This window comes from Pseudonaja textilis, chromosome 5 (assembly GCF_049901715.1).
Source record: "Pseudonaja textilis isolate UNSWEBS1 chromosome 5, rPseTex1.2, whole genome shotgun sequence".
In the NCBI taxonomy this organism is placed as follows: domain Eukaryota; kingdom Metazoa; phylum Chordata; class Lepidosauria; order Squamata; family Elapidae; genus Pseudonaja; species Pseudonaja textilis.
In genome coordinates, this window is record NC_141994.1 from 21,680,020 (window position 1) to 21,705,949 (window position 25,930).

General features: G+C 43.2%; 1 protein-coding gene across 2 annotated transcripts; it reads left to right on the plus strand.

Annotated features, from left to right (window-relative positions):
• Positions 1–633: 633 nt before the first annotated feature.
• On the plus strand, positions 634–25,820 carry NDUFA9 (NADH:ubiquinone oxidoreductase subunit A9). Of its 2 annotated transcripts, none has more exons than XM_087934289.1 (11): positions 634–1,570; positions 2,894–3,058; positions 4,745–4,842; positions 5,930–6,021; positions 7,690–7,831; positions 8,628–8,730; positions 9,549–9,616; positions 10,933–11,009; positions 18,680–18,775; positions 23,663–23,729; positions 25,552–25,820. In XM_087934289.1, the coding sequence occupies exons 2-11, from the start codon at positions 2,959–2,961 to the stop codon at positions 25,723–25,725; spliced, it is 1,017 nt and encodes a 338-aa protein (XP_087790415.1). In that variant the 5' UTR covers positions 634–1,570; positions 2,894–2,958; the 3' UTR covers positions 25,726–25,820. The 2 variants fall into 2 exon arrangements, with proteins under 2 accessions (XP_087790415.1, XP_026557578.2); XM_026701793.2 differs by having other exon boundaries at positions 634–721.
• The last annotated feature ends 110 nt before the right edge of the window (positions 25,821–25,930 follow it).

The following is a 25,930-nucleotide window of genomic DNA, read 5'->3' on the forward strand; positions in this document are numbered from 1 at the left end:
TTCATGGATTATATCACCCCCTTCCCTGTAGAATTTGCATTTTTCTTAATATAGATAGTCCTCAACTTAACAATGATTTGTTTAGTGACCACTTGAAGTTACAATAACACTGAAAAAATGTGATTTATGGTCATTTTTCACACTTATGACAGTTGCACTATTCTGGGCTCGTGTGATCATAATTTGTATTTGTATTTCTATTTGTATTATTTATATTAGTATTTATTTTGGTATTATTTGTATTTGTATTTATTTGTATTTGTAATATTTGTATTTGTTTTGGTATTATTTGTATTATTTGCATTAGTATTTATTTTGGTATTATTTATATTAGTATTTTGGTATTATTTGTATTTTTAATATTTGTATTTATTTTGGTATTATTTGTGTTTATATTTGTCAGAAAGTCGATTTCTGTCAAATAAAAAAAATGGGAGAAAGTACATTCGCTTCCCGACCGCATGGTTCCCTTAACAACCGAAACAGCTCTAAGTCACCGCTTGGTCGCCCGTCTAATTTCGCCTCCCTTTCCGCGTCTGAGAGCGCGCTCACCGCCTTTCGTCGCGAGAGCGCGCTCCCCGCAGGCGGACGTCGCCGGCCGCGGTTTGGTCTTCTGAGGCCGCCGTAGCGCGGGAGGGGCGGGGCTCTGCACCAAAGCCGGGGAAGATGGCGGCTTTCGTGCGCGTCCTTCCTCGCTCGGTGTTTTCCGCCCCCGGGAAGCGTAAGTCGGGGCCGGAGGGCGACTGAGGGGCTGCCCGGCTGCCACTGCTGGGGCTCAGCCCGGGCAAGGGAGCGGCGGGGCTTCACCCCAGGCCCGGCGACGCTGCCTGGGAAGGTCACCGGGAGGACGCCCGTAGGGGCAGCTTTATTTTTTCCGACGCTCCCCTTTCCCGGAGTGGCCTCGCTACAGCCCGTCAGGCGAGGAAGCGGCTCTCCGTGGCTTCTCCGCTCGGAAGCCACCCCGTTTCCTTCCCTGTCATGCAAAAAAGCCCCGCTCAATAGAGGAAGTCCTCGACTTACGACCGCAACGGAGCCCAAAATATTCGGTTGTTAAGCGAAACATCCGTTAAGCTGAGTTTTGCTCCCCCTCCCCCGTTTCGCACCTTTCACCGGCACGGTTGCTAAGGGAATCACTGTTGGTTGTTAAATGAATCTGGCTGCCCCCATTGACTTTGCTTGCGAGGAGGTTGCAAAAAGGGGAAATCGGACACTGCAACAGTCATAAGTATGAACCCGTTTGCCAGACAGCTGGATTTCGATCATGTGAGCGTGGGGAGAGGGGAATGCGGCGACTGTCCTTAAGTGGGGAAAAAAGTCATTGAGTCATGTTTTTTTCCAGTGCCGTTCCAACTTTGAACGGCCACTAAACGAACTGTTGTCCCCAATTCGGGTCTGAGCCTGGTGCCGAAGCCAATGATGAACGCCAGACGTGAGGTGCAGGTTTTCTGATATCTCTTTATTGGAATACTCCAAGGAAAAGGGGCTCCTGGTCAAAAGGCCAAGAGCCAAGAACAAAGGATTGAGCAAGTTTTATACATTGTCACTAAAAGAGAAAGTGGGACGAAGTGAGGTAATAAGAAATATCATCTAATAAACATTTTAATAATAATTCTACAATATGTTCTATTGGTCTCTAACTGTCCGTAATCCTAGGTCTTAGTTAATGAAATCCCTAGGAGTTATCTAATATAAATTTGATTTGCTGCAAGGAATTTTTAGCTAAGGTATGCAAGTTGGCTAACTTTTGTATTACTTTTATCAGCTTTCCAATTATCCAGGATTGTTACACGATTTACATCTGCATATCTTCTGTGGATAAGGATTCTTTGATCGTGCTAGGCAGACTCCACAATTGCAGGCTTCCTGTTTTACTTTGAAGTGTGTGCCATGATCTGGCTTTATTTCAGTGGCAACTCCGAAATGGCGCATTGTGGCCACTTTGAATGGCGCGCTGTCCCCAACCCCCCCCCCGGTCTGTGGACCGACACCGTGGTCCATGACATGCCAGAAAACGGGCTGGGCAAACAAGTGAAGCCCCCATCTGTGGGATGCAGGCACCACACAAACCCACATCCTCTCTGGTCCACGGAAAAAAACCCCTGTCCACGGAACCGGTCCCCGGTGCGTAAAAGTTTGGCAGACTGGCTGGATTAGATGACCTCCAAGGTCCCCTTCCAAGTCTTGTTATTCTAGGGCTGTGATTGCAAGCAAATTAGCGGAAAATCTGCTTCAGGATCTGAAAATCAGGAAGGGCAAAGCAAGAAGGTGACTGAGGGATGCATCACCAGAAAAAAGGGCTCAATTATTTATTTTTCATATTAATTTTCTGATACCAGGGGAGCTAAAGCTTTCAACGAGATGAGGTTGCCTAGAATAGATTTGTTGCTATATATTCAGGTTAAAGGGGAAGGTATTCAGAGAGTCCTTGACTTACAACGGTTCATTTACTGACCCAAGTTAGAACAGCGCTGAAAAAAGTGGCGTATAACCGTTTTTCACATGTACCGCCATTGCAGCATCCCCATGCTCACCAAATCAGAATTCAGACACTTGGCAACTGTCTCATATTTGTGACGGTTGTAGTGTCCCGGGGTGGGGGTGTCATGTAAGCCCCTTTGGCGACCCACCGACAAGCAAAATCAATGATTGAAACCAGATTCACTTCACAATCGTGCTACTAACTTCACCACGGCAGTGATTCACTTAATAGTAGTGGCAAGAGGTTGTAAAATGAGATAAACCTCACTTAACAACTGTCTTGCTTAGCGGTGGAAATTTTGCATCCAAAATTGGGGTCTTAAGTCAGGGACTTACTTACCTGTATTTCAGCAACAACTTACCTGGCGACGAGTGTGCATTCATATGTATCATGTTCAGTGTCCTTGTGTTTTAGGGTATGGCATTCATCCAGGAGTGTTGTCGCTTCTTCAACAAGACCGCTCGATTCATTATACGGTGATGCCACATGGTCGCAGTGGACGTTCTTCGGTTAGTGGTATTGTTGCCACAGTCTTTGGGGCCACAGGATTCATCGGCCGATATATTGTTAATCACTTAGGTAATATATGAGAAGGATAGACTTCATTTATTAAACGAATGTGTCAACTCATAAAATATTTCTATGGTCTTTTTAGACTTGCCAACAGAAAGGGAGGGGCAATCCAGCCGCTTGCAAACCGAAACTGCATTCCATAAATTTTTTAAAGATAATTTCTAGGTGACTGAGGTTTCTGCCATGCAAAATACTAATTGGAGAGTATAATTGATGATTCTTGGCTATGGATGTGTCCCGTTGGAGAATATGAATTATGACACACCGAGGGGGTGGGGGAAAATCAGGGTCAAGGGTGACAATGAATTATGTGTCTCAGAGTCGGCTACACCCAGGCAATGCCGCATCCTCTAACTCCCAATAAATCTTTTTGGAGTTTGGCTAGAGACTCATGATTTAAATGGTGTTAAGTGTTGGAATCTTGACAGGATGTTTATCAATGTATTGCTGATCCAGCTTAACATATCTGATAATACGCCATTCAATTATGATGGTAAAGGCTACAAATTTATCCTAGCAGTATTTTAAAATTTCTTTCAAATGAACAATCTGAAGGCTTTTTCATAAAATGGTCATACGTAGACATAAGTAACAAAAATATGAAGTTAATATAATTTAGTATTCGGGATGTTTAAACGAGAACAAAGCTATTTTCAAATGGGGCTGTCCTAAATTAGCAAGGAATTTTAGAAAAATGTGTTAATATACACATTGAATTTAAATTTCTTTAAATTTTTTTGCTTTTTTCATGGATCTTACAAAAAAAAGAGATACCTTTTGATAACTGCATACCATTGATACAATAAAATAGATTGTGGATAATACTGCAGATTTTGAATGATACTGAATAAATTTTAGATGGAACTAGAACTCACTGTCTCCCACTTTCTAGCCCGGTGCCTTCATTATAGACCAAACTGTCTCTAGATCAGGGGGCCCCAACCCCCAGCCTGTGGACTGACACCAGGCCGCAGCGTGCCAGAAACTGGGTGTCAACTCATAAAACATTTCGTATACACGTTTTATAGTTGACAGCAGAAAGAAGGGGGGAGTTTCAAAGAGCAGACAGCAGTATGGAATCGAAAGTACATTCCATTCATATTTTCTTCAAAGACTGATTGGATGACTGAAGCTTCTGCCTCGCAAAAATCTAATTGGAGAGCAGGATTGATGACTTTTGGCTATGGACGTTTGTCGTTGGATGATACACCCAGAGAGAGGGTGGTGGGGAAAGCAGGATCAAGGGTGACAGTGAATTACATATCTCAGAGTTGGCTTTGCCCAGGTAAATGTCAGATGTAGAATGTTACCTTCAAATAAATCTTTTTTAGTTTTGGGATTGTGGCTTGAGGCTCATGATTTAATTGGAGTAACTGCCGGAATCCTGACACTGGGCTGCACAAACAAGCTAAGCAGAGGTGGTTGCAGAAAATTTGAGTAGTTCAGAGAACTGGCAAATACCACCTCTGATTGGAGATTTTACAGTATCCTTCCCCTGCCACGCCCACCAACCCACACTCACAGAACTCGTAGTAAAAATTTTTGAATCCCACCACTGAAGCTAAGACCCATCTGTGGGATGCAAGCAGCACGTGAAACCGCATAGTTTTGTAGCGAAGCATGGGTATAGAGCTGGTGTTCAATATCCTGTAATTATAACATTCCAAATAAACTTATTTCTTATTCTTCTAGGCCGTATCGGTTCTCAAGTCATCATCCCATATCGCTGTGATGAGTACGATCTCCTCTACCTTCGGCCCATGGGTGACCTGGGCCAGCTCATTTTTCTGGTATGGAGTGAGTTTTCCTTAAATTCTTATGAAGGCAACAACAACAACAACAAAAACAAGTGGAAATATTCTAACTCAGACTTCCCCTTTCCTGTGATTCTTAGTCTCACAACTTGGTCTGTGCTAGGAAGAGGATAATGCAGGTAGTCCTTGACTTAAGACTGCAATTGAGCCCAAAATTTCCATTGCTAAACAAGACATTTGTTAAGTGAGCTTTGCCCCATTTTATGACTTTTCTTACCACAGTTGTTATGTGAATCATTGCAGTTGTTAAGTTAGCTTGTTAAATAAGTGGCAGTTGCTAAGCATCCAAATTTTGATCACATGACACACGGGGATGCTGCAACTGTCATAAGTGTGAAAAATGGTCATAAGTCACTTTTTCAGTGAAGTAACTTCGAACGGTCACTAAATAAGCTATTTTAAGTTGAGGACTACCTGTATGATCTCATTAAGACAAAAGTGTTAAGAGCTGTGGTGGCACAATGGTCAGAGTGTGGTATTGCAGGTTAATTCTGCTGACTGTCAACAGTTCAATTCTGACCATCTCAATGTTGACTCAGCCTTCTGTCCTTCCAAGGTGGGTCAAATGAGGACCCAGATTGTTGGGGGCAAGAGGCTGACTCTGTAAACCGCTTAGAAAGGGCTGTAAAAGCACTGTGAAGCAGTATATGAGTCTAAGTGCTATTGCTATTCCTTCCTTCCTTCCTTCCTTCCTTCCTTCCTTCCTTCCTTCCTTCCTTCCTTCCTTCCTTCCTTCCTTCCTTCCTTCCTTCTCTTATTCCTTTCTCATTCTCCTTCCTGGTGGTGCAGTGAGTATTATAGGCTGACTGCCAACTGCCAGCAGTTCGATCCTCACCAGCTCAATGTTGAGCCTTCCATCCTTCCAAGGTCATTAAAATGAGGATCCAGATTGTTGGGGGCAATAGGCTGACTCTGTAAACTGCTTAGAGAGGGCTGTAAAACACTATAAAGCGGTATATAAGTCTAGGTGCTGTTGCTGTTATGTGGGACACGAACTACTGGGCATACTTTATGAAAGGTCTGTAGACATCATTAAACAGTTTGTGTTTTTTGTGGTTACCAGGAATGGGATTCTCGTGACAAAGATTCTACCCGAAAAGCTCTTGAAAACAGCCATGTGGTAATCAACCTGATTGGAAGAGATTGGGAAACGAAGTAAGTTTTCCCCCTGCTGAAATAAATTGAGAATTGACCATCATGATACCAGAGAGGCTTTGTTGGCATCCTCCCTCAGTTCAACCCCACAGAGTTGTTGTTGTCATGCCCCTGTTGGAGACTGACTCCAAGGGAGAGGAGGAACAGCCAACAGGGAGTGGGAGTGTGGCTCCGGAGGTTGTGGAGGAAACTGGGGAAGGGCATAGGCTGGCTGGGCAGTCAGAGGAAGACCCAGGCCCATCCCCCCTCTTCATCCTAGGGCACGCAGGGAGGAGTGGATAAGGGAGAAACGTGAATGGCATGGTCTATGGGGGAGGAAGGGGCCCTGATCCCCTTCATGGACTACAGCTGTGAGGACTGTTTAAAAGGACAAACTGCGCATGGGCCAGTGCTCGAAGCAAAGCGTGTATTATTCTTGTCGGAGCTTATCTGTGTTTTGCTTTCTCCCAACTGGTTGCTGCCATTATCTGGTAGAAGTCTGCAATTAATCATCTTTGCCTGCCCTAGTAATTCCTTCAGTGTGGTTTCTGTTGAGTTTTTTTATTTCACATTAACTTTACTTTGGGTGCGGACTGCATTTACTCCCTCCCTAAACTGTTTTCTTTAAGAGTTTGATTTCCAGCTGAGGATAATTGGACATTGGGGCCAAGTTGGAGGCATTCAAGGGACTTTCTTCTATTTTGGTGACTTGGTTATTTTTGTGTCATGCCCTGGTCATCACAATTGTGGGGAAAATAGGCAAGGAACTTACGCCCACTGCCAAGAGTTGGACAAAATAAAAGAGAGAAATAAATCTAATGCAGGTTGCCCTCGGCTTACGACCACAATTGAACCTCAAATTTCTGTTGCTAAGTGAGACAGCTGTCAAATTAATTTTGCTCCATTTTACAACCTAAGTTAGTAGCACAGTTGTTAAGTGAACCTGGCTTCCCCATTGACTTTGCTTGTCAGAAGGTCACAAAAAAAAAGTGATCACACAATCCCTGGACACCACAACTGTCAGAAATAGGCAGGTGCCAATTGCCAAGCGTCTTTTGATCATGTGACCATGGGAATGCTGCAATGGTCGTAAGTGTGAAAAACAGCCATAAGACACCTTTTTCAGCGCTGAACTGTCACTCGGTGTATTGTTGTAAGTTAAGGATTACCCATAGTTCTGTGCAACGCCATCCTGGTGTGAAAAAAAAAAAACTTTTTCCATGAACACGAGTGATACAAATTCTTGGTTTTGGTCCTGTTTTTAGAAACTTCAAGTATCTTTTTTAAAAAAACAAAAACAACAACAAATAAAACAATCTTTCAGTTCAACAGTGTGTTGGTTGGGTACATATATCTGGTGCACATAATAATATACATTTCTTACGTACTGATATGTATAACCATTCTAATCAACATTTTATATCATTTTGCTCAATTATTATCAGTAACCTTATACTTATTATTTTTGAAGAACACTTTTCATCCTTATTAAATTATATTCATCTTCTTACACATTCAATATCAATTATAATATGTTATTACTATTCCCACATATTTCAGTTTCTTACTCTTCTGTCTAACCATTCATAAAATAAATTCCAAATCTTATAATACTCTCTTTCTTCCTGTTCTCTACTTGCCATTGTTAATCTACTCATTTCTGCACATTCCATTATTTTCTTGATTTAGAAACTTCAAGTATGAAGATGTGTTCGTTACCATCCCTAGAGACATCGCTCGCCTTTCAAAACAGTCTGGAGTAGAAAAATTGATTCACTTTTCTCACTTAAACTCAGACAGTAAAAGTCCTTCAAAATACCTTAGAACTAAAGTAAGTTATTCAGCAATGTTATATTATTATTTTTTTATTTTTACATTCTGCTGTTTTTTAATATTATGTTTTAAGGGCTATGGGCCGTGGGGGGATTCCACATTTTTTTCCTACGGAGAGTGCACTTTGCGCACATGAGAAGCACTCAAAAAACTCCCTGAGATACCCTGTTTTTTACCTCAGCTGAGGCACGGCGATCCGCTCTGCCACACAAATCAGGTGAGCTAAAAAACAAGGGAATATAGGACAAGAATGGGAGAGGCTGGGTGGGCGGGGCCAGCCAGAGGTGGTATTTGCCGATTCTCCGAACTACTCAAAAATTCTGCTACCGGTATTCCAGAACCGGTCCAGACCGGCTGAATGCTACCTCTGGTCGTGGGGAGAACTCTAATCCTGTCCTCCATGAATTTATCAAATCCCTTTGAAAGCAACTGCTCATCATTAAGTCTTTATGGATGAATTAACAGAGTTCTCAACTTACAACTTACCAAAATTGGTTTGCGCATCCTTACTGTCAAGTCTGTGTCTGGAAAAAAAATCCCATTTCCTATCATTTTCATTTTAAATCATTTTAAGTTTTCAACGCTGCCAGATTTTGGCTAAAAACCAAACCAGCTGCCAGTTTTCACTTTAAAGTTTGTCCTCATGGATGACATGTGTTCAGCTTGGTATCTTGGCCAGGGTATTGAAATGACCAAATGTACAATTGGGACTCTGTAAGATTTGGCTGTTGAAATTACTTCTCTCTTGCACCTTGCATGAGAAATTTGACAAACTTTCAATGACTTGATCATAGGCAGAAGGAGAAAAAGTTGTCAGAGAGGAATTTCCAGATGCCATCATTATGAAACCTGCTGATATATACGGGAGAGAAGATAGATTTATAAACACTTATGCAGGTAAATATTTATTGTAATACATAGATTTACTGAAGAGATGAGTATTTGACAAAATCTTCATACTCTACTGAAGTTGCTTTCCATTCTGTGGTTACATTATTGATATGAAAAAATTTAAATTTAAATAAGGTTCTTATTTAAATCTGTAGAGTGATAAACCTTTCAGATCTTGGTCTTAAAAAACCCTTTCTTGTGATTCTCGGAAATATTGTTAGTTTAACCTCAGTTGGGGAACATTTCCTATTTGATCATTTTAAAAAATACTGTAAATGTATGGTTACTGGACATATAATACTACAATTAGCCTTTTTATCTACAATTTTTGAAGGGTTTCCCATCTATATAACAGAGATCATGTAGTGAGTAGTGCAAATTTTATTAACGTTGGACTACACAAATATGTAATTGTTTAGTTCAGGGAATAATTTTAGCACAATTCAGCCTCATGGTATTTGTAGATGGATTTTGAAGAATTTGCTTTGTTACCAAATCTGAATAGAGTAGAGTAGAGTAGAGTAGAGTAGAGTAGAGTAGAGTAGAGTAGAATAGAATAGAATAGAATAGAATAGAATAGAATAGAATAGAATAGAATAGAATAGAATAGAATAGAATTCTTTATTGGCCAAGTGTGGTTGGACACACAAGGAATTTGCCTTGGTGCAAATACTCTCAGTATACATAAAAGAAAAGATACATTCATCAAGAGTCAAGTATCATAAGAATCATAAGGTATGATAGTCATAGGGCACAATAAGCAATCAAAACACATGAGGAAACAGTCAATATAAAGTCACAAACTTACCTATGTCTTCATATAGAAATGCGACGTTTTGGCGGAGTACCAATGATTGGCTTTGGCAAGAAAACCGTGAAGCAGCCGGTCTATGTAAGTACCAATTAAATGTATTTCATGCCTGGGTAGTGTTCTGATGTTGGTGGGTTGCCATCAAACTCACCAGGCACAGCCACTGGACACTTCCTTCAGGGAGGAGGTGGAGTAGTGTGAGCTTGGAGCTAGCCTAGTTGGTTTGGCAGCAGAGGTAGCTGTTGCTAAAGCTGAGCGTTCTCTGCACGAAGCTGCTCCATTTCTAATTAGAGGTTTGTTTTGTTTGGGCAGGAAGCAAACTGTTCTGACCAAGGCTTCCTGAGATTGTAATTAAGCACATGCGTAATCCAAACAACTCTTGTTTTATTTCAACGCTGGGAATTATTTTCATTCCCAGCCCGTAATGAGTCCCAAACAGTCCCTCAAGATAAGCACCCACCTTTATCTCCTTTGAATTGCTGCTAATAACTAAAGTGCCAAATTAACTGTAAAAAACCAACCAAAGTACAAAGTCCATACAGAACTTCAAGGTTTAATCCGAACAGAGTGAACGACTTTGCTTCCTGCAAAGGTTTCTCTTCCTTTGCCTGTCCTTTATACCTTATGAGAGGGGCAGTCACCTCCAAGCCTTACTCCCAAGTCACCCCTTTTGTTTCAGCTGCTCTCGCCTTCTAGCAGCTCTGTGCATACACGCACTGGGAACAGGCTCCCCTCGGGTCGTCTGCCTCGCTCCTTCCAGACTCTGGAGGCTCCGGAGTTAGCACCCCACTCCCAGATGGTCCTGGCCCCATCTCTGCATCAGACGCAGGACCCTCATCCGAGTTTTCTCCAGACTCCTGGACTGGTTCCCCGTTCTTCCCCACTGTCCGATTCCGCTGCCGTCTGCACAGGCTGCTGGTGAACCACAACAGGTAGTCCTTGAATTATTGCCAGTTGTCTAGTGACCAAAGTTACAACGGCACTGGGAAAAAAAGGTGGACTTATGACCGTTTTTCACACATACAACCATTGCAGCATCCCCAAGGTCACGTGATCAAAATTCGTCCGCTTGGCAACTGGCATGTACTTATGACAGTTGCACTGTCTCTGAGGTCACGTGATCCCCTTTTGCAAACTTCCCAGCTGAGCTTCGAACAAGCAAAGTCAATAGGGGAAGCTAGAATCGTTTTAACGACTGCATGATTCACTTAACAGCTGCAGTGATTCACTTAACAACAGTGGCAGAGAAGGTCACAAATGGGGCGCAACTCACTTGACAGCAGAAATCTTGGTCTCAATTGTGGTTGTAAGTTGAGGTTTACCTGTATATTTTGTTTAACCTCAAAAATTGTAATTAATCATATCAACATTTTTTTCTGTTGAATATTATTTGATAGGTGGGTGATGTAGCCCGGGCAATAATTAATACTATCAAGGATCCTGATTCTAAAGGAAAAACATACGCATTGGTTGGGTACGTATCCTGTTTTTACTTCTCTTATCTAAATAACTATCGTATATTTTCCATCTTTAACATTTTTGTGCTTCTTTTTTTTAAAAAACAAATACCCATCAAAACATCAAACAGAGAATTTGTTTCCTAGGTCCACCATTAGTGCCTCTTTGGGGCTAGACTGGGAAAGTGCAGCCGTTTGCTATAGAGTGGTTTTTCTCAAATGGTCGAAGAACATCATGCAAAAAATTGGATTCCCTATTCTGGACAGATCTGTTCTGGGGGGGGGGGTTGTCTGGATTTATTGATACATTAGCAAATTTCCCTATTTCATTTGGGAAAGAACCTTCAGTGTATGTGTTGTCTCAAGCGATCATGGTTCATCACAGCTACCTGTCATAAATAGATTCCGGTTGGGATGCTATACATGTTATACACAGGTGAGAGCATGGTTGACCACTTGAGGTGGTGGCGTGGCTGATCAACAACGCTGCCTGCTGAGTTTACTTCCCGCCTCTTCTCTAGCTTTCTAGAATGAACCAAAGGTGCTTTTACAATAGAATAGAATTCTTTATTGGCCAAGTGTGATTGGACACACAAGGAATTTACCTTCGGTGCATAGGCTCTCAGTGTACATAAAAGAAAAGATACATTCGTCAAGAGTCAAGAATTAGACTTTCCTTGGTTTTTTTTTTCTTGAAGAGTTTTCGCTTCTTATCCCAGAAGCTTCTTCAGTTCTGAGTGAATGGTGGAGGATGGCAGGATTTATATTCCTTGTAGTCATCTGGTTGTTAGCACTCTCTCTTGAGAGTCGTTGAGGCCACTGGGAGGTTTATTTGTGCCCTCGGGGTCACCTGAGAAGTGCAAATGGGTGAGGAGCCTCCTTGGAACTTCTGAAAGGACTGTGCTGCAAACAGGAGATAGGGGATATCATAAGAGCCTTGGTGGCACAGTGGTTAATGCAGTATTGCAGGCTACTTCTGCTGCAGCCAGCGGCCTGCAATTTGGCAGATCGAATCTCACCAGGCTCAAGGTTGACTCAGCCTTCCATCCTTCCAAGATGGGTAAAATGAGGACCCAAATTGTTGGGAGCAACATGCTGACCCTGTAAACTGCTTAGAGAGGACTGTAAAGCACTATAAAACGGTATATACATCTAAGTGCTGTTGCTATATCCCTTGCCCTCCGCTGAGAGAGGGCTATTCACTCTTAATGTAGATGGCACCTTTGGTGTAGGTGACCTCTTCGACCCCTCACTCAGATTTTTGGTTTTGATTTGAAAGAGGTGTCAAAGTGGCCATCTATATTAAAAATGAATTTCTGCCTAATGAAGAATAACTTGGAACTAATACTGATTGTGATTAGGAAAGTCTGATTCCATTAGATAATAGCTCATTGTTGGAAAAGATGCTTTCATACTCTTGGTTTTTTTGCTACTACACTAACATAACCCTCCTTCTATCTACAACATTATAATCAATTTGTGACCTATCACAGTTCCAAGCTTTTTTTCAAATCACCTGTGGTGGATGAAGAAATGTCTACCCTATGTTACCTGCCTCCAGTTTTTTTTGTAACTTTGCATTTCTCTCTTATTCAATTATTTGTCCAACAGATTTTAATTATATAAGAATGGTTTGAATATTCTTTTGGAACAGAGACATTAGTCACCTCATCCAGTTTTCTCCCATTTAAACATTTGAAAAAGTTCAAAATGTTTATGAAAACTCCCTTAGGAGTTTTCTACTCCTCCTACTTTTTACTGTTCCTTAGATATTTCTGCTCCCCTTGTTATTTTGTTGGTTGGTTTTAAAGCTAAACTGCACGCCGTTGCACTTGGTGAGCTGGATGAGACTAAGAAATTGAGGAAACAAATGAGTAAATATGGAATCACTTGTTCCCACTAAGCAGTGATTTAAATTTGTTTCAGATCTGATGACCCAAAAAATCAATGTTTATTGTGGCTTTGAGTCAATTTTGACTCTTGGGATGATTTCAAAAGTGGCTTGCCCTTTCTAGAGAGAGGGAGAGAGACAGACAGACAGATACAAGGAGGAAGGGAGAGTGTGTGTGTGTGTGTGTGTGAGAGAGAGAGAGAGAGAGAGTGTTGTGGTTCGCCAGCAGCCTGTGCAGACGACAGTGGAATCGAACAGTGGGGAAGAATGGGGATCAGTCTGGAGGGAACTTGGACCGGGGTCCTGCGTTCGATGCAGAGATGGGGCCAGGACCATCTGGGAGTGGGGTGCTGACTCCGGAGCCTCCAGGGTCTGGCAGCAGCGAGGCAGAGGACCCAGAGGAGCCTGTTCCCAGTGCGTGTGTGCACAGAGCTGCAAGAAGGCGGGAGCAGCTCAAACAGAAGGGGAGACTTCGGAGTAAGGCTGGGAGGTGATTGCCCCTCCCATAAGGTATAAAGGACAGGCAAAGATGACGAAACCTTTGCAGGAAGCAAAGTTGTTCGTTCGGTTCAGATTCATTCTTGAAGCTCTTCGGGTGGTTTTTGTTCTAGTTTATTTGGCACTTCTGTTATTGGCAGCACTTCACCGAAAAGAAAGGTGGGTGCTTATCTCAAGGGACCGTTTGAGATTCATTACTGGCTGGTAATGAAAACAATTCCCAGTGTTGCAATAAAACAAGTCTTGTTTTTAAAGTAAGCGTGTGTGTAATTACGGTCTCGGAAGCCTTGGTCAGAACAGAGTGAAAGATAGAAAAAGAGAAAAAGAGAGAGAGAGAATTGGCTTAAGGACAGCCAGATATCTTTGTACCTAAGGCAGAACTAAAGCTCACAGCCGCCAGCCTTCCAGCTTGATGCCTTAACTATGACACCAGTCGAGCTTTTCTAAAGCTTAGACAGCCATGCATTTCATACAGCTTGTTTCCAGAAATTTGGGGAGGGGGGAAGAATCAATGCTTAAATTCTATGCCTGCCTCTTTGTGTATGACTAACACAGACAGTCCTTGACTTATGACCACAACTGAGCCCGAGATTCCTGTGGTTAAGCAGAACATTTGTTAAGTGAGTTTTGCCCCATTTTACGACCTTTCTTTCAGCTGCAAAGTGAATCTTACTGCCGTTGATAAGGTAGTAGCCAGCTTTGTTAAGTGAACCTGGCTTCCCCACATTGACTTTACTTGTCAGATGGTCGCAAAAGGGGATTGCATGACCTTGGGACACAGCCACCGTCATAAATGTGAGTCAGCTGCCAAGCATCCCAATTTTGATCATGTTCTGACCAAGGCTTCCTGAGACCGTAGTTAATCACACATTTAGTCCAAATAACTCTTGTTTTATTTCAATGCTGGGAATTATGTTCATTCCCAGCCCGTAATGGGTCCCAAACAGTTCCTCGAGATAAGCACCCACCTTTCTCTCCTTTGAATGGCTGCCAACAACTAAAGTGCCAAATTAACTGTAAAAACCAACCAAAAGTCCACACAGAGCTTCAAGGTTTAATCCGAACAGAGCGAACAACTTTGCTTATCTTTGCTCCTCCTTTATGTCTTATGGGAGGGGCAATCACCTCCTAGCCTTACTCCCAAGTCTCCCCTTTTGTTTCAGCTGCTCTCGCCTTCTAGCAGCTCTGTGCACTCACACACTGGGAATAGGCTCCCCTTGTTCCTCTGCCTTGCTCCTTCCAGACTCCGGAGGCTCTAGAGTCAGGACATATCTCCCAGATAGTCCTGGCTCCATCTCTGCATCGGATGCAGGACCCTTGTCGGAGTCCTCCCCAGACTCCCTGACTGGTCCCCTTTCTTCCTCACTGTTCAATTCCGCTGCCGTCTGCACAGGCTACCAGCAAACCACAACAGATCATGAGGCTACTTCCACGGTCGTAAGTGTGAAAAACGGCCGTGTCCCTTTTTTCAGCGCCGTTGTAACATCAAATGGTCACTCAACGAAGTATTATAAGCTGAGAACTAAGCTCCTTAGAAGCTATTATACCATCTCCATTGTATTTTTGTGAGGTTGTGCGTCAGGCAAAAAAAAAAACCCCAAAACCAGAAACCCTTAAGGTAGAAATCAGTACTATTATATTGTGTTCAAACTAAATAAAAACTAGTGATATTTTTTTTAAAGCCAAGAAATCTATTGACGTTGGAAATAGGCCACAATTAGCCTCTCATCCCAATCTGCTTGTAGGGTAACCATAGTAGGGCAAAATGAAACGGGCTTATACTTTTTATTGGTTTACATTTTACCCAGTTTGACATTTTGATTTACAAAGATTCAGAGGTCTGATAACTTGGCTTGAAAGATTACATAGTTTTCATACTGGGAAAAAAGCTTTAAAATGAAGGCCCAGTCCTTCCACATTCCAGCCCCAATTGTGTTTAAAATGAGGGGTGGGTAAACTCTGCGGCTCCCAAATGTTTCCAGAAAAAATGATTTTTAAGGTCGCAGGAATAATGTATTTACTCTCGTGCACTTAATCATTCCCACGACCTTAAAAATTATTTTAAACTAGCTCAATACCTGTGCTTCGCTACGAAACTATGCGGTCAGGCTTAGTTTTTGGGGAGGAAAATAAGGGGCGGGATTCTGCCTCTTCCTACCAACATCATATCGGTATTCATCCAACTAGCATTCCTGTTGGTGTGTGAGAGAGTTGAGGGCTGTTTGGAAACGGAAGCTGTGTGAGCAAGGAGACAGCAAGGAGCCTGGGCGTGGCTTAGCTCAACTGTTCTATACTAAAGCTGCTTGGAGCTCTCAAAGTGAAACGGAAACTCTTCTCCTCTGCTTGTGTTTTGCCTTTGGAACAGATTTCTTTTCAGGTGGGGAGAGGGAGTAGAACTCCTTAGCATCAGAGCGTGTTAATAATAATAATAATATAGGAAATACTAATGGCTCTGATGGTCATTTCAAAAAATCCTTTCTTAGCACCAAGAAGCCAAGAGGAAGATCCGTGCCAAATTTCAAGATTGTAGGCTTTACGGTACTGGAGATTTTGTGGTGATGCGTGAACAGGGGTGGGGCTCTACCGGTTTGGACCAGTTTGGTACAACTGGTTGTTATGATTCTGCACAGTTTGTGCCTCTGGGTGGTCCCGCCCCTCTCCACCCGCTCCTCCCCACCCCACCCAGTCTTTATCGCGCATGCACGCCATCACTGACTGCATTATCCCCCGCCCACCCCGCCTGGTCACTCCTTACAGTATTTCTTTTTCCTCCCAACGATCAGCTGTGCCGGGATCTCCCTCACTGTCCTACCGCTTTGCCACGTGCCCCTCCTCCCCCATGCTCCGTTTTTTGCTTCCTGGGCCTCAGGGAAGCCTCCCGGGAGCAAAAACGGCTCCTTAGGAGTCTTCCCTGAGGCCCAGGAGGCAAAAACAATGAAAAGCCTTGCAGAGGTTTTTTCCAAGCCTCTGGGAGGCCAAAAAAAGGCCTCAAACCAACTGAAAAAAAATCAGCTGTGAGGCACAGTGCACACGTGCAGTGAAGTAAGTTTGCCTGCAGCTCGCGTGCCAGCACAAATGGCTCTGCGTGCCACTTATGACGTGTGCCGTAGGTTCACCATCCTTCACACTCCACACATTGAATTGAAAACCCCTGACACTGCGCCAACACTGCACTATACAGCAGAATTCAAAAGAGCTACTGCCCTGGGACAGAAGCTGTGTTTCAGCCTATTTGTCCTTGTTTTTAATTATCCTGTACCGTCTGCCAGATGGTAATAGTTAAAAAAAAAGGGTGCCCAGGATGAGATGGATCTTTGAGAATGTTTTGAACTTCTTTAAGGCAGCAGGAGCTATAAAGCTCTTCCAAAGGGGGGAGAGGGCAGCCAATGATCCTCTGGGCAATGACGTTAACCCTCTGGAGTGCTGTCCTATCTGCCACTATGCAACTGGCAAACCACACAGAGGTGCAAGTAAGTTAAGATATTCTCTATGGTGCAACAATAGAAGGCCACCAGCAGTTTTTCGTTCAGTTGTTGAAAGAGATGTAAACAATATGATGATGATTAATAAGATTGTTAAGATTATTATATCTATTAGAATATTGTATTTCCATTAGAAGATATGTTAAGAGGGAGAAATGAATCGAGTCATAATGCTGATTATTATTATAATCCTAATCAAGGAGAGAAGCAATTTAGAACTAAGGAGACATTTCCTGACAGAACAATTAGATCAGTGGAACAACTTGCCTCCAGAAGTTGTGAATGCTACAACACTGGAAATTTTTTAAAAGATGTTGGATAACCCTTTGTCTGAAGTGGTGTAAGGTTTCCTGCCTAAGCAGAGGGTTGGACTAGAAGACATTCAAGGTCCCTTCCAACTCTGTTATTCTAAATTCCAATCTAATTATTGTAAGATTAGAGAATTATTATCAATGTAACTTTTGATTGTAATAGCACCCAGATGACACACTGTTTAACGGAAGAGCCAAAGTTAAAAAAAATTAAAAACTTAATTTTTTTTAAAAAAGGAACAAAGGACTGCAAACACACGAGGGGAAAAACCCATCCAGACACAGGGAGATGGCCAATCACTCCCATGCAATTGCTGATTTACAGTTGTGTTTTTCTGGACTTTACTCTTCCCTATTCAGCACGGACCTCACCTTCCCTGTGGGAACGGAGAGCATCCCCCTGGGCCAGAAACCGCATGTCCCAATTTTCCACGAACTCCGTATTTCATGGGGATTTTTTTTTCCCCGCATCCTAAATCAAAGGTTCCCTGTTATTGCACATACATAATAAAAGTTAAATTTCAACACTTTGTTTTGCTTTGGCGTGTCCCTTTCTATAAAACATGGTGGGACTTTGTTACCCCATCATTCTGGGGTGACTCATGATGCTTGTTAAAAATGACCTTCCCTAAACTGAGAGGGTGTATTGCCAGCCAAACAGAGGTGGTCTTCACCTACCTTTGCCTACCTTTGATTTTTAGTGCACTCCCACCCATTTTAGGTCCTCATTTCTTTAACAGCTTCTCATCCAAGAAGCTTCCTCCGTCGTGACTGGACGGTGGGGAGATGGAATGAAGCTTCTTGGATGAGAAGTGAAAGGTCTTCTTTGTCATCAAGGAAGAACAGCCCACTTGGGTTTTTCAAAAAAGCACCTTTGATACAACTACAACCTGGACGAGTGAGAACCTTCACAGACACACACACACACAAGATTGGTGCTTTTGTAGCTGGGGATGCAAAGAAAAGTAGCTGTCTTTTATATTCACTAATCATACATCCCGGTTTAGATGCAAAACACAGGCAGTCCTTGACTTAACGACCAGAATTGGTCCCCCAAAATGTATATTGCTCAGGGAAACCACGTTGTTTTCATTCACTTCTTTTTACGACCTCTCGTACCGCCATGCTAAGTCAATCCCTGCAGCGGTTAAACTTTGTCACACAGTTGTTAAGTGAATCTGGCTTCCCCCGTTGATTTGGCTCATCAGAAAATAGCAAATGATGACCACGTTGGGACAGCTGTCCCAGCTGTCCCCAGGGACAGCGCAACCATCATAAATATGAGTCAGTTGCCAAACATCTGAATTTTGATCTTGAAGATATGGCAATGGTTGTATGTGTGAAAAATGGTCATAAGTCGCTTTTTAAGAGCCATTTTAACGGTCACTAAACGAACTTTTGTAAGCTGAGGACTATCTGTTTTCAGAAGTTCTTATCTCATTGTTATACTGCATGTTCCTCATTTCATGTCTATTATAAATTTTCTTTTCTTTTTCCTTTTGCAGCCCTCACAGATACATCTTGTATGACATGGTCAAGTACCTGTATTCGGTCATGCACAGACCATTCCGCACGTACCCCCTGCCTAGTCCCATCTACCAGTAAGTCCAATGGTTACTTGGTGGGTGGTGGGTTCCTTCATAGGCTGAACCTTAAGGATGGTTGAATCGCATGTGTGTATGTGTTTAGTTTAGTTTATTGTCATTGCACCTCGTACAATGAAATCAGACACCATCTTCAGTGCACATTGTGACCATGAAAATAAACACAAACACACATCCTTCACACTCCACACATTGAATTGAAAACCCCCGACACTGCACCAACACTGCACTATACAGTAGAATTCAACAGAGCTACTGCCCTGGGATAGAAGCTGTTTTTCAGCCTATTTGTCCTTGTTTTTATTATCCTGTACCATCTGCCAGAGGGTAATAGTTCAAAAAAAGGGGTGCCCAGGATGAGATGGATCTTTAATAAGAATGTTTTGAACTTTCTTAAGGCTGCGGGAGCTATAAAGCTGTCCCAAAGAGGGGAGAGGGCAACCAGTGATCCTCTGGGCCCTCTGGAGTGCTGTCCTATCTGCCCCTGTGCAATTGGCAAACCATACAGAGGCGTGTGTGTGTATGAGACAGAGAGAGAGGGGATGGTGGGGAAGAGGAGAAAAAAAAGAAAGAAGAAAGAAAGAAAGAAAGAAAGAAAGAAAGAAAGAAAGAAAGAAAGAAAGAAAGAAAGAAAGAAAGAAAGGAAGGAAAGAAGGGAGGAAGGAAGGAAAGAAAGAAAAGGAAGGAAGGAAGGAAGGAAAGGAAAGAAAAAAAAAGAAAGAAAGAAAGAAAGAAAGGAAGGAAGGAAAGAAAGGAAGGGAGGAAAGGAAAGGAAAGAAAGAAAGAAAGAAAGAAAGAAAGAAAGAAAGAAAGAAAGAAAGAAAGAAAGAGAGAAAGAAAGAGAGAAAGAAAGAAAGAAACTTACAGTCCCAACTATGGATTAACCCTGGGAATTCTAGTTCGGCTTGCAGTAGACCCAAAGCATCATGAGAACAGAGGGAGAAGGAATTAGTGGCATTAACGCACCCTCTCCTCCTCCTACCCCATATCTTGCTACAGGTGGTAGTTGCTACGTAGCTACTTTTTAAGACATTACAATAGAATACATTGGTACCTTGGTATTCGGCTGCTTTGAAACTCATCGAATTTTGTACTCGATACATTTTGAGGAGAAAAGTTTGTCCCCGTGCTTATTTCTTTGGTCCTCGACACGCGAGCTACAATTTGTCGATGCCAGTTGCCTTGTGAGTCGCTACTCTTTCCAGCCGAAACTCAGGGTCATGTGTTCGTCCTGTGGTCACTCTTGCCACTGTTTTCCCTGATAGGAAATGTTTACGAAGTTTTAGATAACGGAGGAGAGAAGCAACCTAGAACTAGGAAATTTACGAGAAAAATAAACCGGTGGAATCGCGTGTCTCCAGAACTTATGGGTGCGCCATCACTGGGGTCTTTTAAAAAGAAACCTGAACAACTATTTGCCTGAAATGATATAGCCTGACCCAGGCTGAACAGAATCACAAAACAGACTCCTTCTCCCAAAAAGCCCCTTTTTATTTGGTTAGTAATATGAATTCCTGGCATTCATACCCAGAAAACTCCCAACAATAATCCTTCCTAGATTTAAGTGCAACAACAGATCTTATCAGTCCTTGGATAGTTGCCAGACCAAGAGCTTCCGGTCCCAATACTGTAAAATGAAATACCTGGCAAGGATGTCTCTGCGAGGCACAAACTCAGATAAGCAAATCTTCCCAATAATAAGCAAACTAAATGTCTCCTGCAAGCCCCCCCCCCCCTTTTGCTCCTATTTATTCCCTATGAAAGGGACCATTCACCATCCACTTGTGCTTTTTCTTGTGAGTCGACCCCTGTTCCTTAGTTGTTCCCTTCTCCTGACAGCTCTGCGCATATGCGCATCTGGAACAGGTTCCAGCTGTTCTTCTTCCCCACTTATTTCCAATTCCGAAGGCATCTGATAAATGTCAGACGGCCCTGGCCTCATCTCTGCTTCTGACGCAGAGCATCCATCAAAGCCTTCCCCAGACTCCAGGACTGGCCCAGGTTCCTCCTCAACCTCCTCACTGTCCGATTCAGTTGCCAGCTCCACTGGCAGCATTAATCTCCTGCTTGAGCAGAGGGTTGGACTAGAAGATCACCAAGGTCCCTTCCAACTCTGTTGTTTTGTTAGTAGCACAGCTGCTGACCATTTGCAGGCAGCACCCCAAGACAATCAAAAATCTAGAGTGTGGCCCAATTAGTTTCTCTCAAGATATCATATAAGTGTTCCCTTGACATTGGAAGATCATATTGTTGAATGAGCAGCCAGGTCTCAAAACCTTTGTGAGTTGCCTGCCCCGGTGTACGTGTGCATAGATTACATCCTCCTTATTGATTACACCTGATGTAATATGTCATGTGCTGCTGTTGTGCATCTCAGGTTGTATTTATCCACTTTTAAGAACTGCTAAGGATCAGGTGACTTTTACTGTGTCCTGATACATAAAATCGTAAAACTCAAAGAGGATGTATTTTAGATGGCTACCCTGTTTCCCCCAAAATAAGATCCTGTCTAATTTTTTTTGCCACCACAAAAGGCACCAGGTCTTATTTTGGGGGGATGTCATCCACTGACTAACCTCACTTGTGCATGTCACCTCTGGCCTCCTTTTCGCTATCAGAGGCCTTCAGAAACTACTACTTCTGCAGCCGACAAGGTTTTCCTGAAGGCCTCTGCAGCCAATAACAGAGCTTTTGATCGATCCAGAGCTTTGTTATCAGCTCCAGAGGCCTTCAGGAAAGCCTTGACGGCTGCAGAAGAAGTGAGCCAGCAAGGCAGGTGCTGGGGTGTGTGAGGCCTGGCTACAACTGTCCAAAGGTAAGTAGTAAGACAGCTCTATCCTCCCCCCATCCCCACCCTAGCTTAATTTTTACCCGTCCACTCTGGAGTGGGCAGGATCTTAATTAGGGCTTATTTTGGGGGGTAGGGCTTATATTGGGCTCGTGTAAAATTCAAGGTAGGACTTACTTTCAGGGTAGGTCGTATTTTGGGGAAAACAGTATATATTGCAAAGGTGTTTCCTTTAATAAGTCAAGCACTGTTTTTATATCGTTGCTTCCAAAATACGCCTTTCACAAATACGCCTTTATTGTGGGATCTTTTTTTTTTCCTCCTCCTGAGCCGAAGTTAAACTCACGTTGAACCTCACACCCACAGTTTCAGATGCATAACTTTAACCCTCATTTCGCCTGATTATATCTGACAGTATTTTATCACTTAGATGGCTTTATAATGGCAATATTATTTTGCTTTCAGGATTTACGGTTGGCATACAATAATAATGCAAGACTTTATCTAGACACCCCGGTCCGTGAAAAAAACCTCTCTCCATGGAACAGGTCCCTAGGCCCCCCAAAATTGGGGGCTTTTGATCTAGACCTGTGTTGTGAAATCAGTTTGACTGAGAGAGCAAGATCACAACATATCCAAAGGGTCTTTTTCATGGAGTAGAGAAGGGCAGGTTTTTCCCTCTTTCCAAAAAGAGGAGAAAAGAAGACTAGGAAAATTGCAGATTGATCATCTAACGAGGATACATGGCGTTTGTTTTTGAGTGGACTGGTGTGGTTGCAGTTGTGCTGTCTTGGATCAGTAAATGGAGAGAGAAAAGGATAGGAGCCCTGATGGCCACTGGTGACAATGCATTATTGTAAGCAGACTCTATCCACTGCCAGCAGTTCGATCCTAAACAGCTCAAGGTTGACTCTGCCTTCCCTCCTTCTGAGATCAGTAAAATGAGGACCCAGATTCCTGGGGGCAATAAGTTGGCTAACTAGACCACTTAGGCCTGTAAAGAACATGAAGCAGTATATAAGTCCAAGTGCTATTGCTATTATTTAAATTGTAGTGGTGCACTGGATACAATGCAGTATTGCAGGCAGATTCTGCCCAAATCTAGGAGTTCAATCCTTTACAGACTCAAGGTTGACTCAGCCTTCCATCCTTTCGAGGACAGTAAAATGAGGACCCAGATTGTGTGGGGCAATAAATAGGTTGACTCTGTAAACCGCTTAGAGAGGTGCGTAAAGCACTTGAAGTGGTGTCTAAGTGCTATTGCTACGCTATCTGAGCCGTGCAGGCGCAGTGCTTAGAATGCAGTATTGCAGGTTCACTCTGCCCACTGCCCGGAATTCAATTCTCACCGGCTCAGGGTTGACTCAGCCTTCCATCCTTCTGAGGTGGGTAAAATGAGGACCCAGATTGTTGGGGGAAATGTGCTGACTCTGTAAAACCGCTTAGAGAGATTTGTAAAGCACTGTGAAGCGGTATATAAGTCTAAGGGCTATTGCTAGGGGAAACTCAGTTCTGCCATTGAAGGGCAGCTGTGTAGAACAGGGGTGTCCAACCCTGGCAACTTTAAGGCTTGTGGACTTCAACTCCCAGAATTCCTCAGCCAGCTTTGCTGGCTGAGGAATTCTGGGAGTTGAAGTCCACAAGCCTTAAAGTTGCCAAGGTTGGACACCCCTGGTGTAGAAGATTGTCGGTAACCAGGCTGCTGTGGGAGAGGTAACAACAGCATTCCCCTTGGTTCAGTCTGGGGGATAGATCCCACACTCGATAGAATACAGGTAGTCCTCAACTTAGCAACAGCTCATTTAGTGACTGAAGTTGACAATAGCCCTGGAAATAGTGACTTATGGCCATTTTTCACATTCGCGTCCATAGCAGCATCCTCAAGGTCACATGATTTACATTGAGATGCTTGACAGCCGACTCACATGGACGTCAGTCGCAGCGTCCCTGGGGGGTCATGTGATCCCCTTTTGCAACCTTCTGACAAAGCCAGCTCAATGGGGAAGCCAAATTTACTTAACGACTGTATTGTTCATTTAACCACTGCAATGACAACTTGAATTTACTTTGGTGTTCCTCTTCCTCTTTAATTGAAGCTTAATTGCGAGACTTTTTGAGATGAATCCGTTTGAGCCATCGATAACAAGAGACAAAGTCGATCGGGTGAGTGCGGAATCTGCAATCGTTTATAACTTTTTCAGTTTTAATTTTGTTCTTGTTGATAGGGTGTTTTTCCCTTTAGCCACAAACAGATAACACAGTAATGAGTACACCAAAAATACGTTGTGACAAAATACAGAACAGGGTAACCTGACCGAGAAGAGATGATTAAAGGCCCGGAGACTAAAACATATGAAGAAGGAACTTGGTATGGCTAATCTAGAGAAAAGAAGAACTAGGGGTGACATGATAGCAGTGTTCTAATATCTCAGGGGCTGCCCCAAAGAAGAGGGAGTCCAGCTATTCTCCAAAGCACCTGAGGGCAGGACAAGAAGCAATGGGTGGAAACTAATCAAGGAGAGAAGCAACCTGGAATTAAGGACCTGGATGACTGAGAATCTCTACAGACTTTTAGCTATACAATTTGAGATGGCCACTCTTGGAATGGCGTGGGAGTAGGAATGGATTTCTGGAGGGGGGGGCGGGAATTGCAGACTACGGGAACCATTTTCTCTCACGCCCCCTTATACAAACAGCAATTGAATAATGCATGAATCAGAACCAGGACATCTTTCTTCCCATCATACTCTTTCAAATGTAAAAAAACATGTTGCTTCACCCACTAAGGAACAAAACCGACCAATTTTCTAACGACTGTGGAATCTTTTCAATAGCAGATTAGTGATTTGTGCAAGGGCGGGGGGGATTGAATTGAATTGGCATCCTTCAGTCTCCATAGACTATGGTATCGTGCTGTGAAACCGGTCACTGCCACTTCCTGTGTTGTTTCAATGCTCTATGCAAAGCTGGAGGGTCCTCTCCAGAGCACGAGGCCTGGGTGATTTAATATGGAGGATAAACTGTTACCCAAGCAGCAGATTCCCCCCTCTCCACGTCACTGAAATAGTCTAATGGAACGGCAGAACCGATATGATTAATTCCAGTTGGGTCTCAGGAGTTACCAGAACGTGATTGTACACAGTCACAAACTGCTTCTGGGACTCCGGCTCCGGATTTTGCCTCAGGGTTGACTCCTGAAGCCATTTCCAAGAATAGATAGAGCCACAAGGCAGTAGAAGTTTGAAATCAGAGCTTCCCTTCTCCTAGAACCATGAGGTCAACCTATGGCATGCGTGCCACAAGCGGCTTGCAGAGCCATTTGTGCCGGCACGCGAGCCGCAGGCAAACTTACCTCACTGCGCATGCGCGTGCCTCACAGCTGATTTTGCAGCAAGGCTTTTCAGACCGAATAGGCCCGTTTTGTCACTTCCTGTAATACCGGAAGTGACGAAATGGGCCTATTATTCATCCTGAAAAGCCTTGTAGAGGCTTTTTCCAAGCCTCTGAGAAGCCGAAAAAGGCCTGAAACCAGCCGAAAAATCAGCTGTGTGGCGCAGTGCAGTTAAGGGGATGGTGGGAGGAATTGCGCATGCATGCGCAGGGGACATGAGAGGGCATGAGAGGACGCATTGTGTTCTGGGTGCTGGCATGTGAGTGTGCGTGCACTAACATGCGCACAATTTTTGACACGGGAGCCCAAAAAGGTTAGCCACCACTATTCTAGAAGATGGTTCTCCCGTTTTACCTGCCGTTGGGGCATAAACCCCTCTTCCTCCTTCAAAACTGTTGACCATCTTCTCCAGGGAGACAAAAAAACCCCTCCTTTTTTAATACCGTAAGCATGAGACATCTTAAGCAAATGGCCTTTCCCTCTCCCTTAAATCTACCGTGGGTTGCTATTTAATTGCCCTATTTAATTATTTGCAGAGTTTAAACGCATCACTGTAGATGGAACCATTGTTGTCTTTTCTTATCTCTTTTAAAGTTCCACATCACTGATAAGAGGTTTCCTGATCTCCCTGGATTGGAAGACCTGGGTATCAACCCAACTCCGCTTGAAATGAAGGCCATCGAAGTTATACGGCGTCACCGTCAATCCTTCTGGGTAAACGCTGAACTTGAAGATGCAAAACCGGCCACCCCTGTCACTCATATGTAACATATGAATCTCTTTAAGACTTCTGGGCTGAAGATTATGTTGGCTTCATTGGGTTTGAAAAATTCTGTACAAAGCACATTAAAATCTTAGATAAATCTTAGATAAACCACCTTTGTGTTATTTTCCTATCCTCTTTTGCTTTGTTTTGCGATCACGAGAGCCCATCACGATTGTTACCTTCTTGTATGGTAGTTATTTCATATTT

Coding starts and splice junctions, on each gene's coding strand:
- NDUFA9 (XM_026701793.2), top strand. CDS start 667: ATGGCGGCTTTCGTGCGCGTCCTTCCTCGCTCGGTGTTTTCCGCCCCC. Junction 4,843..5,929: donor TGGGCCAGCTCATTTTTCTG/GTATGGAGTGAG, acceptor TGTGGTTACCAG/GAATGGGATTCTCGTGACAA. Junction 23,730..25,551: donor CAAGAGACAAAGTCGATCGG/GTGAGTGCGGAA, acceptor TCTCTTTTAAAG/TTCCACATCACTGATAAGAG.